The sequence below is a fragment of the Lissotriton vulgaris genome, chromosome 7 (assembly GCF_964263255.1).
Source record: "Lissotriton vulgaris chromosome 7, aLisVul1.2, whole genome shotgun sequence".
NCBI lineage: Eukaryota > Metazoa > Chordata > Amphibia > Caudata > Salamandridae > Lissotriton > Lissotriton vulgaris.
Genome location: NC_141695.1, coordinates 865998918 through 866016342, shown reverse-complemented (window position 1 = coordinate 866016342; position 17425 = coordinate 865998918). Strand labels below are relative to the sequence as shown.

Sequence of the window (17425 nt, the reverse complement as noted above, 5' to 3'; positions counted from 1 at the left end):
AAGTGAAAGGACACCACACAAGTGTTATTAAAATAAACAGTGTATTTATTTAGATCACAACAGCCCTGTACTCTTTATGAGGACAGGGTACTAAGCACACAACAAAACTCTTACAAAAATACTTTAAGTTGCACAATTTACACAAATGCCCGAGGGGCACGAAAAACCATATACTATGGAAGTGGAATGCAACATTACTAGCAGGTAAGTACTGTACTAATAGGCTTTGGAATCGCTAGGACTACGTTACTGAACCTTCAGATTACTAGTAGGAGGCCTAGGGGACTCGGGTGCAGAGTGTGCACTCTCACGCGGAATGCGGGACAAAGTCTATGGGAGCTAGTAAAGGCAAAGTTAGTGTTCTCGGGCGAACCCGATAAGGTAGTTCGAAAACGACAGTGGATCTGGACCCTGGGATAGTGAGGCTATGCTGGGGCACCGAAATGCCGAAGTTACCTAGCCCAGGGGCTGCAGCTGCATAGGTCTGAAAAGACGTCGGGAATCCTCGTTGACGAACCAGGAGCCTGAAGAAAGAAGTTGCTGGCAGGCGACCAGGGAAGATTGTTCGAGTGATCCAAGCCTGGATCGAAGATGGATGACACCTGAAAGCAGAGGGGACCAAGTTCTTGACCACTCGCCAGTGATCAGATGGCACCAGGAGGGCACCGGATGGTAGTCACCTCGACCAGGTGAGTGGGCGACGCTGGGCTCTGCAGTCTCACGGACCAGGAGGCGTTGTCGGCGACCAGGATGGAGGTGCGAGCTGTCCCACGATGGTTGATGCTGTCGACGTCGCAGGACCCAGGATTGGGGCAACAAGTCTTGGCAAATTCAAGCCCACGCGGTGGACCTAAAATGGCGTCTGGAGTGGACCAGGAGGGTCCGGAGTGCTCCTCTTTTGGAAGGGAGCAAGGGCCAGTCTGGAGCAACCAGACCAGCAGTGTTGTCGTCGTTGATAGTCGTCGGGAAGGCCACAAGCCAGCGGGCTAGTAGCCAGACAACGCGGTGAGCAGCCAAAAAGCAGAAGGGCCCCACGCAGGTCGTGGAGATGCTGGGGGGCTGGACTTCGGTGCTGGAGCTGCTCAGGGTCGGGGCTTCTCGGACCCCAAAGCACTCACCAGAGGATCCCTCGGCGGTCGTGCTGGTTAGAAGTCGTGCAGTTCGGATGATGGCCGGTCCCTCGAGGTCTCGTCGCACCTACGGTTCTCAGCTTAGCTGTAGAGGTAGGTAGAGGTCAGAGGTGCCAGGGAAGCCGGGTCTCGTCGTGCTGGTCGGTCGGATTCCTGAGGAAGGACGTGCAGCAAACCGCAGAATTCTTAGATGGTGCCTGCGGATGCAGGGTGACTACTCCTTAGTCACAAGGGAGAAATCTTGAGAAGAGTCGAGAGTTCCTTTCGTGGAAAGTAGTTTCTTGATTCAAAGATGATCTAATTTGGAAGGGTCCCCGCTCCTGCCTTTATCCTAAAGAAAGGGGTGGGTACGCGACTAGGTCCTGCCCTAGGGGTGGGACCAGGAAGGGGGGTGGTTACACCCCTCTCCCATGCCGGACTTTCCCCAGGTCAGGGGCTGGTGTGCCCCTGGAACTGGTTCTAGCCGGCAGATGCGTAGTGAGCACCGGGGTGCCACTTGCAGTCACCTTCCTGTAAAGCCCTGCCTACCCAGGATACACAAAACCCTGTCTGGGATGGTGCTAGCACCGCCCCTGACAGGAAACCCTTTGTCCAAGCTCTCCTCGCTGGAAGGACTCCCAGCAGCAGGAGGTCAGACTCGTGTCTGTGGTGGCAGCATCCATTTTGTGGAGCTGAGGCTTGAGTTAACTTTAACCGGGGTTCACAGTTACATACATGTCGTGTCCCTCTAGAAGGGTGGAATGCTAACCCCGTCGCCAGAATTGGCGAGGGGTTAGTATTCCAATTCGTATGACACCTTACTCGGCATGTTTTGATAAAGCAATACCAAAGATAGCATTTAACCGCGAGGATTATAATGCACTTAAGAGTATATGGTATGCGTTATCATGGAACAGCTATTAGGACTTGGTTCCGCAAGCTGCAAATGGGCTCAGCTCATGCCAGAGCACCATCTCACACGATTCCATGCACTCTGCCTTCAGGATTGTCAAGGCCTGCCATAGGAGTGACTGATAGGAATCCGTGTGTCCATTTTTAGGGTTAGATATAGGTATACTATATCTAAAGCAAGGGGTGATTACACCACCTTGCCCCAGCTGTCGTGCAGCCAGTTGTGTCAGATTTAGATGGCCATCCAGGGGTGGCATAATACATGCTTCAGCCCCTGGTAGGCCCTGGGTACACCTATGCCCTGAGTTACAGGGTCTGATAAGGTGGCCCAGTACCAATTGGAAATGTACCTAAGGTACATGGAATCCATTTTAGAGAGACAGCAGTAGGCCTGGGGTCCTGATTGGCAGAGCCCCAGGTCAACTAAGTCGGAAAACCAGCAAAACACCAGGCAAAAAAGTTGGGGGCAACCATAGTCAGGTATCCACCTTCCTACACAACCCCCCCCCCCCCCCCACCCCCCCCCAAACGAAAGGAGATAAGGCTATCCTTGACCAGGTAAGCCTATATTGCCTGAGTGGCCATATGAGGTGGTACATGCACTGGCATGGTTACCCCCTGTATCATGGTCCACTAAGCAACCCCTCACCCTAAGGGTATCTGAGGGTCTCCACCATAGGGAATCACTACCTGTGGTGTGCTTTGGCAAAGTAAAAGGCTGGTGTGGGAATGGAGTACTGAAGTGAGACTCCACTACTGTTGGGCTCAACTTCCTCCAATCACTATCCACCATATGTGCCTTTCTTTCCAGTACTGAGTTGCTATGAGCTCTCAGGGTCAACCTCTGGCTACCTAGAGCTGGAGGCTGAGTCCTTCTGTTTGGCTTACTGGAGGGACAGGTCAGGTTTGGGGGTTTTAGGCCCCAGGTTTGGTTGTGCCCAGCAGTGTCCAGCTGTGGGAGTTCCCTAACTAAGTTTAAGGGGGATCCCTCAGGAGTTTGTTTTATTTTCACTTGGCTAGGACTACTAGCTTCAGTGATCCTAATCTGCTGATTGGGGATTTTTGGACAGGGGGCCCTTTGGGGTCCACCACTGGCCTTCCTGGCCTCTACAGCCCTGGGCTGATGGAGGCAGGGTTGAGAGGTGCAGGCTACCTGCTCCAGACTGGGTCCCACCTGGGAAGGGTCCACTGTCATCAGGGGCTCTGTCAGGCTAGGCCTGACTACCTCTGGGGCAGTTCCTTCACCAGGGGTAGAGTCAGTTCCCTGAGGAGGCTGGCTCTCACCTAGTGTCTGGGAGGGGGAAGACTTGTCTTCCTCCTCAATGCTCTCTGTTTGGGTGGAGTGATCCATTGTTTCAGGCTTCACAACCCCACTATCTGTCTGAGTAGAGGCTGAGACCATTTCAACCTTGCCAACCTTTTCAGGAGGGCACTCAGTCTGTGTTTGGGCTGTGACTGTCACAGCCCTCCTATCCTGTTCAGGAAAGTCTGTCTGAGCCTGGGCAGTGGCTACCACTGCTCTTCCAACCTTTTCAGGGAGGAATGGTGCTTGGACTGGGGCTGTAGCTATTACTGCCCCACTAACCTTTCTAGGTAGGCCTATCATCCTGGAGTGAGTTTTTGCTCCACCTCAGCCCATGCTGAGAGTTCCAGGTCATTCCCCAGTAAGCAATCTACAGGTAGGTTATCTGTCACTGCCACTCTCATGGCCCCTGTGACATTACCCCAACTGAGCTCGACTACTGCCATGGGATGCCTTCTTTTCACTCCATGAACGTCTGTCACCTGATAAAGAAAACCAGGGGTCAGTTGAGCAGAGGGGACCAGATGGTCAATCACCATGGTGATGCTGGCCCCTGTGTCTCTGTATGCCTCAACTTTCTGACCATTAATAGAGGGCTCTTGTCTATACTTTCCCAAAATGTGGGAACCAGTAGTGAAGTTGGCAAACCCCATGCCAGTCTCACAGACAAGAGTGTTGTTAGGGGACCTGGCTAGGCCATAGTCCACCTGGTTTCCCAAAGTAATGCCCACCACATTCTTGGGGGCACTCCCACCACCTGGGGGATTACCACTAGTGGTAACAGGAGGTCTGGGAGTATTACCTGGGGGTATGTTCTCCTTATTGTTGTTGGCCTTGGGACAACTGCTGTCACTTTTATAGTGGCCTACCTGTTTGCAGGTATGACAATAAGGTTTCTTTTGGGTTTTGGGAGAAGTTTGGGACCCACCCTTTTCAGAGGAATTTTGGGGCCCTGTGGTTTGATCAGAAGATTTATTCCCACCCTTCTCTTGAGGCTTGGTTGATTCCTTCTTTTGGTCAGCACCCTGGTTCTTAGGCCTGACCCTGGTTCTGACCCATTTGTCTGCCCTCTTACCCAATTCTTGTGGAGAGGTCAGATCAGAGTCTACCAGGTGTTGGTGTAATAACTGGTTCTGACAGTTACTTAAGATTTGCTCTCTCATAATTAGATTGTACAATCCTTTAAAATCAGTAACCTTACTTCCCAGTAGCCAGCCTTCAAAAGCCTTAGTGGCACAATCAACAAAGTCAGTCCAATCCTGAGACTGAGTTTTCTGGGTATCTCTGAACATCAACCTGTACTGTTCAGTGGTTAAACCAAACCCATCAACCAGTGTATTTTTCAGGACTTGGTAATCATTAGCATCCTCAGCTCTAGTAGTGAGGAGCTTGTCTCTACCTTTACCTTCAAAGGAGAGCCACAAGATAGCTGCCCGCTGACTCTGGGGGACACACTGTACAGTGCAAGCCCTCTCCAAAGCAGTTATCCATTTGTGGATATCATCCCCTTGCTTAAAGGGGGGCACTATCTTACTCAGGTGTCTAGTATCTAAACTCCTGTTTTCCCTTGGGGGAATGCTGCCACCAGTGGAATCTAGTCCACTTAACTTTTGCCCTCTAGCAAAGGCAAGTCTCTCTTTGGCCAGGGCAAGTTCTTCCCTTTCAATCCTCAGATTGACTTCCCTCACTTTGGCTTCATACACTCTCCTCTGAGGGGATGTCATCCCTCTGTGAGAAGAGGCCTGAGAGCCATTGGTTCGAATGGATCTGTTAGAGCCTCGGGATAGAGACCTAACTCGTCCATTCCCAATGTTAAGCTGGCCTGAGAGGGGCCCCAGGGGTCTCCTAGTACCATTCTCATGCCTGCTTAAGTTGGCCCTAGTTAGCTGGCTAACTACTTCTGGACCTTTGTCTGCCTCGTCCTCAGATGGCTCTAGATCCTCATCCTCCTCTTCACCTTCTGCAGAGAGATGGATAAGGTCAGGGTCACCTGAGGTTCCCTCTAGGGGAGGCATTGTCCCATCTGGATTAGAAGGGTCTGGGTTACCAGCCCTCCTGGCATCATAAGTCTCTAAGAGACCAATCAGCAATGGGATTGTAGGGTTAGAACCCTGTTTTAGCTTCCTGGAGGTACACACTTGTCTCATCTCCTGGAAGCTAAGAGCAGCATATCTGGAAGTGACCTGTGGAGGGTCCACTGACACAAGGGGAGACTCAGAGTTTCCTCCTTTGTCTGACATGCTGTTTCTAGTGTGGTGTAAGTGATGCACCTACCTACACTATTTGTTTGCCTACTGATCCCTTGCTAAGAGTTGTAGCCAAGGTGTGCTAAGCCTTGAGGAGCTACAACAGCTGGTTCAGTAGAATTCAGAGTATTCTAAGCTAAGTTATATGTACCTGAAGTACTTATGTGATCTTTCACAAGATATTCTTAGGATACGTGTGGTAAAACAACAGCAAGCTCAAATCCCAACCGTTGCTCACCAATGTGAGAAGTTGGCCTGATATATAATGTTCACTATTCTAGTGAGCACTTTGTATCAGTCCAAACAACCCTTATGGTGATGGGTTGTAAGTCAACCTTATAGACCAGCTATCCTAGTAGCGTGGATACGAGCAGTCTTCGGGCTAAACTCTAGAGGGCGTGTTAAGCCAGGTGTTATACCATCACCTATACCCCTTGAACACCAAGTGAAAGGACACCACAAAAGTGTTATGAAAATAAACAGTGTATTTATTTAGATCACAACAGCCCTGTACTCTTTATGAGGACAGGGTACTAAACACACAACAAAACTCTTACAAAAATACTTTAAGTTGCACAATTTACACAAATGCCCGAGGGGCACGAAAAACCATATACTATGGAAGTGGAATGCGAAATTACTAGGAGGTAAGTACTGTACTAATAGGCTTTGGAATCGCTAGGACTACGTTACTGAACCTTCAGATTACTAGTAGGAGGCCTAGGGGACTCGGGTGCAGAGTGTGCACTCTCACGCGGGATGCGGGACAAAGTCTATAGGAGCTAGTAAAGGCAAAGTTAGTGTTCTCGGGCGAACCCGATAAGGTAGGTCGAAAACGACAGTGGATCTGGACCCTTGGATAGTGAGGCTATGCTGGGGCACCGAAATGCCGAAGTTACCTAGCCCAGGGGCTGAAGCTGCATAGGTCTGAAAAGACGTCGGGAATCCTCGTTGACGAACCAGGAGCCTGAAGAAAGAAGTTGCTGGCAGGCGACCAGGGAAGATTGTTCGAGTGATCCAAGCCTGGATCGAAGATGGGTGACACCTGAAAGCAGAGGGGACCAAGTTCTTGACCACTAGCCAGTGATCAGATGGCACCAGGAGGGCACCGGATGGTAGTCACCTCGACCAGGTGAGTGGGCGACGCTGGGCTCTGCAGTCTCACGGACCAGGAGGCGTTGTCGGCGACCAGGATGGAGGTGCGAGCTGTCCCACGATGGTTGATGCTGTCGACGTCGCTGGACCCAGGATTGGGGCAACAAGTTTTGGCAAATTCAAGCCCACGCAGTGGACCTAAAATGGCGTCTGGAGTGGACCAGGAGGGTCCGGGGTGCTCCTCTTTTGGAAGGGAGCAAGGGCCAGTCTGGAGCAACCAGACCAGCAGTGTTGTCGTCGTTGATAGTCGTCGGGAAGGCCACAAGCCAGCGGGCTAGTAGCCAGACAACGCGGTGAGCAGCCAAAAAGCAGAAGGGCCCCACGCAGATCGTGGAGATGCTGGGGGGCTGGACTTCGGTGCTGGAGCTGCTCAGGGTCGGGGCTTCTCGGACTCCAAAGCACTCACCAGAGGATCCCTCGGCGGTCGTGCTGGTTAGAAGTCGTGCAGTTCGGATGATGGCCGGTCCCTCGAGGTCTCGTCGCACCTACGGTTCTCAGCTTAGCTGTAGAGGTAGGTAGAGGTCAGAGGTGCCAGGGAAGCCGGGTCTCGTCGTGCTGGTCGGTCGGATTCCTGAGGAAGGACGTGCAGCAAACCGCAGAATTCTTAGATGGTGCCTGCGGATGCAGGGTGACTACTCCTTAGTCACAAGGGAGAAATCTTGAGAAGAGTCGAGAGTTCCTTTCGTGGAAAGTAGTTTCTTGATTCAAAGATGATCTAATTTGGAAGGGTCCCCGCTCCTGCCTTTATCCTAAAGAAAGGGGTGGGTATGCGACTAGGTCCTGCCCTAGGGGTGGGACCAGGAAGGGGGGTGGTTACACCCCTCTCCCATGCCGGACTTTCCCCAGGTCAGGGGCTGGTGTGCCCCTGGAACTGGTTCTAGCCGGCAGATGCGTAGTGAGCACCGGGGTGCCACTTGCAGTCACCTTCCTGTAAAGCCCTGCCTACCCAGGATACACAAAACCCTATCTGGGATGGTGCTAGCACCGCCCCTGACAGGAAACCCTTTGTCCAAGCTCTCCTCGCTGGAAGGACTCCCAGCAGCAGGAGGTCAGACTCGTGTCTGTGGTGGCAGCATCTATTTTGTGGAGCTGAGGCTTGAGTTAACTTTAACCGGGGTTCACAGTTACATACATGTCGTGTCCCTCTAGAAGGGTGGAATGCTAACCCCGTCGCCAGAATTGGCGAGGGGTTAGTATTCCAATTCGTATGACACCTTACTCGACATGTTTTGATAAAGCAATACCAAAGATAGCATTTAACCGCGAGGATTATAATGCACTTAGGAGTATATGGTATGCGTTATCATGGAACAGCTATTAGGACTTGGTTCCGCAAGCTGCAAATGGGCTCAGCTCATGCCAGAGCACCATCTCATACGATTCCATGCACTCTGCCTTCAGGATTGTCAAGGCCTGCCATAGGAGTGACGGATAGGAATCCATGTGTCCATTTTTAGGGTTAGATATAGGTATACTATATCTAAAGCAAGGGGTGATTACACCACCTTGCCCCAGCTGTCGTGCAGCCAGTTGTGTCAGATTTAGATGGCCATCCAGGGGTGGCATAATACATGCTTCAGCCCCTGGTAGGCCCTGGGTACACCTATGCCCTGAGTTACAGGGTCTGATAAGGTGGCCCAGTTCCAATTGGAAATGTACCTAAGGTACATGGAATCCATTTTAGAGAGAGAGCAGTAGGCCTGGGGTCCTGATTGGCAGGGCCCCAGGTCAACTAAGTCGGAAAACCAGCAAAACACCAGGCAAAAAAGTTGGGGGCAACCATAGTCAGGTATCCACCTTCCTACAATAACAAAATACTAATATCATTGGGGTGCTAATAGTGACCATATCAGACAAGATGACCACTCTATGCATATTACCTCACCTCAGTTTATCTGGCAAGGTTGGCAGTATTATTGTGAAAAAGGTTTCAGCAATTTGCAATGCTTCAGCATTGTATATACATGCCAGCCGTAACTGCAATGCCTCTGGTACCAAGTCACTAAACTTGCTAATAAGTCTCCCCAACACCTTTCAGTTTATCAGTTTAAACATATTATGAAACTCCAACCATTAATTTACAAACGTCAGCTTATGAGCTGTGGAAAAACACACATTTGTGTCTCAAATATATGCATTTACATTTTGGAATGCATATAATAATTCAACCGAGCAAAGGGTTCCAATTTAGTAGGCTGGGCTGGACACAGGAGAGCTACTTACAGGTAGCTTGACAGCTACCAGTAGATCGCAAGCTACTCGTTGGAGAATTCTGGTCTGGAGCCAGGGTAGGGAAGGCAGGAAACTGATGCACTTCAAAGAGAAACCTTTCTAGAAGCGTCTCCCACTACCAGGAGGCCCCTGGTATAAATATAAGGCCTCAGACACCAACTCCTCAGTTCTGGAACTGAGGAGACTCTGCCAGGAAGAAGGACTGCTGTGCTACTGAAAGGACTACCACTCTACTTGGCTGCTGGCTTGCTACATTACTGCCTTTCTGAATGGCTGCTTTGCTGGACGTCTGCCCTGCTGCCCTTCTGCCTGAGACAGAAGGATTAGACCTGACCTGAACCCAGGTGCCCCAGCGTGACTTCAAGGACTAGTCAGCTGGCCTCCTGATCGGAGCCACAGTGACATAACAGACTCCCAACCACCTGAACCAGCCCCCATAACCAGCTGGAGTAAGGCCCTGACCCCCAAGTGGTGCCCCTCAGGTCCTGGACCCTTGATTTGGCCTCAGTGGAGCTGAAATGAAGTTTGTGGCCTCTTCGCAACCACAAACTTGCCTGTTGTTGCAAAAAACCTTGTTGCTCACACTGCCCACCTCAAAGTTTTGCCGACCAAACCCTTTGCGCTACATCATCGACTGCCACCACAAAGCTCTGGCCTGACTATATGCGACAACAACAGGATCCTCGCTTTACAGCAACAACATCTGCAACGCTTCCCTGATCGTCGCTGCCCCCACCACCATGAATGGGATTCTGTGCTTGACTCGGAAGGTTACTTTTCAGCTTGACTAACCTGGTCCCTGTATCTGACCCACTCTCCACCGTCGTTGGCCTGAACTTGTGCCTTTCTCCCGGTCTCACATGACCAGAAAGCCACGAGTGGCGATTTGGGCTTTATGGCACTATTTTCAATTAAATCTTTAAAATTGCATATCTCTTGTTGTATGATTGGATTTTGCCATTTTGGTCTTGATTAATTTATTAAATGTTGCTCTATTTTTCTAAATTGGAGTGGGATCTTTTTGTGTTTTCACTTTATGAATGTTTTAAGTGCTGCATAAATTCTTTAAACATTGCTTCTCAGTTAAGACTGACTGCTCTGTGCCAAGCTTCCAAAGGAATAGGCACAGGTTAATTTGGGGGTTGCTTGTGCCTCACCTGACAAGGATTGCGGTTGCTGCTTAAGTAGGGTTTCACCACCCTTAACAAGTAACTACATTTCTTGCACTGCTATTATTCCTTCACCAACCAGCAAGTTCATAGTGCAAGTAAGTCCCAATACAAACTCAGTTTAATCCAACTGGTTACCACTAGCACTGAACTCCCAAATTTTACTCAAAGGTAAAAACAATAAAAGTAATACATAAAAGATTACTAAATTTCTACTGTGTGAAATGTCTACCAAATAAAGAGACACATAGCTACGCACTCTTATTTTATGTTGGACAAACATATAGAGAAAATTGCAGGCCTAGATGGACACTGTGGCACTACAAAAGCAAAAAACCTTGCTTATTACTATGTTGAAACTCTCATACAACAAATGTGTCATAATGAATATAATTTATGTGTTTAATATGGCATTGGAGAGAGCACACATTGGTCATATTCTCACAAGAACAGGTTGCATAACCTGAGTGAGTGACAGTATTATTCGAATACACTGTGGAGGGCATGTTTAAGTGGCTTAAAGAACAGGCGAGAATGAAAGTAATGAATATCAGAAAGCAATATGGTACAGTTCCCAGAACAACTTGAACAGTGTTCACTGTATAATGGCATCACATGGTAACCACACCTTTGGGTTGGGCTAGTGAATTCAGGACACCAGGAGAGGGGCTCCCCCATGTTGGAAGTGAGCAGGATGTTACTTCTTGGGATAGGCAGATGCCAGACTTCACATGAAGTGGTCATCAGAGGAAGGAAACCTGGCAGTCCGTTGGCTGCGAACCAAATCTTAACCTTGAGTATATTTTCTAAGTATAAAAAGGGCACCCTTGGCACCTTGAACTCATATTTTGACGGGACTGGAAGAATGACCTCCCAGCTGCAGCAAGTTCCTGGCAAAGAGAGGTTCCACTTACGTGGACTGCACCTGCTGGCCTGCAAAATAAAAGGGATGTGCACGCGGTGTCCTGCTCAGGGAGAAGTCATTTCCCGAGCCCAGTTAAAGAAAGGGACTCCAGGGGTCGTTTGGCTGACTTATTTGCAGCACAGGGCTACAACAATTGAAGGAGTCTGCCATGGGTGAGTGGTAGACCAGATCACCAGATTGCCACTCCAAACAGCCGTTCAGTACCCGGGACGGAGACCCAGTGCTCAGAAATTGCACCCGAGTCTGCTGGACCTGGGAGACTCATTGGACTGCACCTTGGTCGCCTAAAAGCCAAGCTATAGCCCAAAGAAGGATTTAGCAGTGACTGAGACACTGGATGATTAGTCACCCAGGGCGACGACTTCTGCCAGGCTCGAGAGGACTTCGGGGGACTTCAACCGCTGTGGCCAGTACCACCTCACCAATCCTGTGGACCAAGGAGTAGCTGAAAAAATTCCCCCTTGAACACGTCACATTCACAGCATCTTTGGGAATCTCCAGCATGTTGTATCCCTTGCTTCAGGACCACTTCCATAGGAGTCTACGGCAAGGAGATAAATGTGTCTAGAACTGACTGGAGACTGCTTCTTCTTTGAAGTTAACTGTTTCTGATGGTCTTACAGGCCCCGTCACTGGCTCACGGCTGGAGTTGGTCACCCACAGTAACTCGAACCGACCACAATTCAACTAACCCAACTTTTAGCTGAAAAAGTTTCTAAGTGTCTAAGTTGTTGAATTAACCAATGCTTGCTCGCAGTTGGGTTAAAAGCTGTGAAATACTGTCCCTTTTAAAGTCTATATCTCCTGGTCTTTCCGGTGGCTCTTTTGTTTTGGTGTCTAAAAATATATAAAATTCTGCTCTATAAATTGGCTTTGGATTTCTTGAGTGTCTTATTTCAAATTCAATTATGTTGGTGCTGTTTAAATGCTTACACTTGTTCCTTTGTGTAAGCCTTGCTGCACTGAGCCACAGTTACCCTGGGTTGAGCAGGAGAGTTAACAAACGAAACCTTCTGGTCCTAAAGGGGTTAGGAAGTGTTTTACATGGTGAGGTCGCACAACCACACCATAGAATAGACCTCATTTCCTCACAACAATAAAAAGCATTTGCATGCCACTCTTAGAATCAGCATATGTTGAGATGTATGCCTGCAGATGTAACATAACACTGTGCAAAATGTGCTACCAGGATAACGTTTTTGCTCACTAAGTTTGGAATCAGGGATGGGAAAGGGATTGTCACAGATGGCATTGCCATGCAAATTACATTCAACAACTACAACCTCATGGGTTTGGGAGTATTGGCAAACATCTTACAGGTTATTTCTCACCCTGGGAACAAATTAACATGTACTCTTGCAAAAGACGGGAGTGTTTCAAAGACGGAAAAGAGAAGAGGGCACTCCTACATTTTGTGTGCACTGGAAAGGGTTTCTCCAATAGGAACATACATTTACAAAATTAAAACAACAAGTTTGTGGTTCAAATGCACTGATCTGTTAACTTCCTCGTGTAATCCATAAAAATGTATTAAATGAGACGTTTGAATGGAAATCTAGGTGTATCACAGATTCCCATTTGCGGTCCTGGGTGTTTTTATGACTTCTAAATAAGTTTGTCCAGCCTTCTGATTTTTGATATTCAGTTAGGACTCCATGATTCTGACTGGTAAGTATTAGTAGTTTGATTATTGTTCATAATTTAAGATAACATAACAAGCAAGACTGGTCTGATGCCTGCATCTCCCATGAACTGTCCCCTCTGACAGTTCATCCCACATGCCACACAGAGCACTTTCAATGCAGCAACAAATACTTTCTTAACTCAGCATCCACATTGATATAACATATACTACACAAAAACAAATTCATGACATCTCCTTTCATTTAAATCAAAAAAGAAAGAAATGATAAAATATCAGACACCTGTGCTGGGAAGCACAACTGGATAAACAAGTAAATTAAAGACACATCACTAAAGTCTAGCACTTCATTATACCATAGAAAATACATGCACTACATCCGAACCCCCTTCTCTTTGGCCCCAAGACACATAGAATGAACATACATATAAATAACAACTATCACACAACAAATTTCCAGAACATACAGTTTAGGAATTTGCCACACTTCCCCAAAAACACTAAGGGTACTAAACACTGAGGGTACTGCACTTCCATTACAATAAGGACATTTCACAATTAGCGATGGGTAACATCCATTTTAGATGTACTGCAATGGGCATACATACCCCCTTCCTACCTTGGCTTCACTTTCCCTAGACAGCATTTCCAAAGCCTCGAGGTGAGCGAGACCCTGAAAATCATCAAAGAGCACTCCATAGTGTGCCTTCCTCTCAGCATCTGGTTCCAATGCGTTAACTGCCCGCTTCTCCTCTATCTCCTTTGCTTCTCGCAGGACCTGGGAGTAAAAGGAATGACAGAAGGGAAGACTTAACTTCACATGTACAATTCTACATTTTAACTGCCCTCTCCGTTATCATTACAGGGAAAGCTGAAGACAAACTTAAATGCCCATTTATAGCCCAGAGAAGTGCAGGATTTGTAATGACCATGTTGTGAGTATATGCAATAAATATATTTATTTTCACAATTATTAAACAACCGAGGATCCATAAATAATTAAATATCTAAAGTGAAATGACCACGTTATCTATGCAAAGACAAAACCAACAATAACAAGTTTTTTGGAGAGAGACGTTTGTGTCAGAGATTGAAATGCACTGAGGTCACGGGTAGAAACTGTAGTGTAGTTCCTAGTTTCCCACTAGGCCCTGCGCATTGGAATAACATAAACAGTAGTATCGACGTGGAACTGCTTATATTCCAGGCCTCCACTGACTATGCTAAACTTAATTGGGTTGTGTTACCAACTAGCTCAGAGGTCACAGGAAACTTTCTTCTCTGCATAGGAAGTGATCAGCTTCCTTGGCACAGACAAGAAGGGATTCAGTTTTCCAACAACCGTGCAACAGGACAACTTTGCTCCTCAGATCAAGAGTCGATCTCTAGGGTCGTGTGAAACAATAGACACAGATTTCACTCAGTCAGTCTAGTGCAGTTTACTTTCACAGTATGTAGAGAATGGAGAGACAGGCGTGTATCAATAAAGGGTTAACATTTATTGAACAGTCTTTCTTCTCGTACAAGAGAAATGTATTGCCACAATTGCAATAATTGTTATTATAAAAAGTACGTACAGTAAGATAAGTATTGCGAAATAGAACTGTAAAAGCATTGATATGGTTTCTTAGCCATACAATGGTTTAAAAGTAATAAAACATATATACAGTCATATATACATTAGGCTAACATACTCAACTGGTGCTTCTAACTAAGCCTACCCCAGTGTGCCTGACCTAAGCCTAACACGTGAGAAGGGGGAGTAAGTAAGTAGCTTTAAGTTAAGTTGGTTTTGCCAAGGTTTGTTTCAAGAATTCTCGTCTAAGGGTTTAGTCAACACCATACCTCTGAATAGAATGATGGAGGATTGGTATCTCCTTCAGGGGTCTCTCTCGATATTCCAGTCACCCGCGAGGGTAAACCGGAAGCGCCGGGACTGGATTTCTCTGCACGAGAAAGGCAGCGGCTTCTCTCAGCGCGTCGAGGAAGGAGGGGTGACAGCGTCCGCGGGCAGCTGGATCTGCTGGATGTCTTCGCAGAGGGACGGCTGTTCAGCTCCTTAAGCGTACTGCACCATAGGTCGCGCTGTAGCGGCGATAATGGTAATCAGCAGCTTCACCACCACAGGATAGCAGGCTGCAGCGACAGAGTGCTAGTTTTTACCAACACAGGGTCATGCAGGCAGCTGGCATCAGCAACAGGCAACGAACTCACAGCTCGTATCTCTCACATTGCTTAAGGCAACGTTGGTAATATTTATACCTGACAGGTGCCGGGTTTGACGCAAGTTTGCTGGACATAAGACGTCAATTAAAGATGTCACTAGGAAGTGACAGTTATCAGTTGCTCATTAGAGTTCTATTACTAATCAAAACATAGCAAGCGGGGATTTCCAGGTTTGCTAAGTTTTTATCTTGTTGAAGAACTCGGAGTGTTATCTAGGAATATCAGATAGTGACTGCTGCTCTGTCATTGCACTAATTGGTCGCAAAGGAAGTAGCAGAGAGTCATGCTGGAATGTGGCTCTGTTCGTGTGAGGCCAGAGATGACTTTTCAGAAAATCGTACTTGAACGGTTATGCCAATATAGGGAATAAATGGATTTATAGCCGAATAGGGGCATAAGGTCACAGTATCGATCAGGAACCTAGATAAGCACGCAACACCCACTCCACGTTTTCATGTCCATCAAAATTACTAAAACTAAGCAATAAGATGCATGTGTAACATTGCCCACCCCAAAATACATAAATGCATTCGAAATAGGCGTACTTGTAATACATGGAATTTAGGTACTGTACGTTTTTTAAAGCATAGTAATCATTCAAAAGGTATTGCATATGAAATCAATGAACGATTATGCAAAAAGAATTACACATGAAGTATCTCTGACAGAAGAAATGCGAGATAAATCATCACATAAAAATGCATTGTAATAACATGTGTGCTAGAGGCTGGTGTAATGTTGTTATGTCTCTAGATGTGCTTAGACATCGAAGTGTGAAGCTTCTGTTCTCTAAGAATAGTTTTTACGTTAAGCAAAGAATTGTTTGTGCCAAAAAGGGGTCAATATTAGAAAAATTGTCCAATTCAAAGAAAAATAGATTTCCAAAGCTCCTGGCAGTTTTTGTTGATCAAAACCGAAGGCCGAATTCAGAGTTCATGGGAACACTGTGTGTCGGAAAGCTTCTAAAAGTTATTGTTTCTCTGTGGGTGAGAACATCGTATCAGACAGGCTCTCAAAGAATTGGTCTACAAATTCAGGTGATAGTTCAACCAAATTAGATAGCGCTGTAACTTGGCAGGTGTGAGAATGATTGCTGTCATCGAAGGCAGGACCAGCAATGCTCACAGAACGTTGTACCTGGATGATGTTGCTTTTGTCACTCGCTCCACTGTTACCACTTGGCTGTAGTACAGGAGTCTCCACGAATGCCGTCATCAGGATTGGTAGCCGCTGGGGACAACACAATGCGTGAGCCGTTATTGGACTGAGCAAAGTATCGACGTCCATTGGTACTGCTGATGGAAGTGAAAGACAGATGTCCAACACGCATTCATCGCCGCAAAGCATACACCGTAGCACAGGTAAAATGCAATTTTGCCATATCGGTCTGAATGAAAGGAACCAGGTCATGTTTAGATCTCTCAGCCTGGCCAATCCGAGGACGTTAGTTATCCTGTCCCTGTAGCGCATTGCTAGGATTGTCTCTTCCATTCCCATGGGAGCTATGTCAGAGCCGAGGCTTGCCATATCGTAGCAGGAGGGTCAAAAATAGAATCCCTGCGATGAGTCCCAAGAATAGTGGTATGCCGCCAAAGATGGAGTGCACAAAATTAGGAAAGATTCCCAAAATTGCCTCGAAGGGTGTTAGCAGTCCCGTAAAGACTGTCTTAAATATGCCTGGGATGCTTGTTGCACTAGACATGTTAAGGAGTTGGCTGAACATTTCTACGAAATGCACGGGGCAATTTGTTGATAAAAGGTCATGAACCTCAGTAGCCGTCCTTGCGACTAGAAGATCATACGTCTCTTTAGATGACGTTATAGGCACTGTTGTCTGTAAAAGTACAGATTTCATTTTGCTTAATGTATCAATTCGTATAGAATAGAGATTCAGACGAGGCCAGAGGGGAGTCACTATGTCTGGAGGCCCGCTCGGGAACAATGCTTGCATACAGCATTTGACCATGGACGTAACTTGTACTAGATAACTTTTCCCTGGCGCGAGGCCACAACACCTGTGATCCGTTCTAAGAATGTAACTCCCGTTTGCGAGTTGCATAAAGAAGGGCTCTATCTGAGTTGCAGGTGTGACTAGCTGGTGGCATGAAAGGTTGTTTGAATTTCCATCACATGCTCCGTGTAAATTAATACCCTGACACAAAAGTATACCGCTTAGTGAGTGTTTACAGTTGTCACCACTAAGAAATACATTTTTGTCGCTGTCACTATAGCAAGAATGAGTGTATAGTAATTTCCATTCGGATTTAACATATCCCTTACCCAATTGTTCATATTGGCCAGCAGGTATGTACTCAAGGCATTTATGAAATCGGAAAGTTGTTATCGGAATTGTGATAATTCCGTGTATTATCCATTCAATGACAGGACTCTCTGACATTGTCAATGGTAATCTCTCGAGTTTCTCGATGCTCAGGATTGTATAGTCTGCTCCTTTCTGTGCCAAACTGATCTGTTTATCAGTAAGGTTAAAACTGGAAAATAATGA

The 17425-nt window shown here is 47.1% G+C and overlaps 1 protein-coding gene across 2 annotated transcripts in view; it reads right to left on the bottom strand.

Annotated features, from left to right (window-relative positions):
- FAM114A2 (family with sequence similarity 114 member A2) overlaps nucleotides 1-17425 on the bottom strand; it is a 219970-nt gene that overhangs the window by 69374 nt on the left and 133171 nt on the right. For both annotated transcript variants that reach the window (XM_086931257.1, XM_086931256.1), the window contains exon 8: nucleotides 13313-13471. In XM_086931257.1, coding sequence (XP_086787383.1) covers nucleotides 13313-13471 — 159 coding nt within the window. The remainder of the gene's footprint in view (nucleotides 1-13312; nucleotides 13472-17425) is intronic.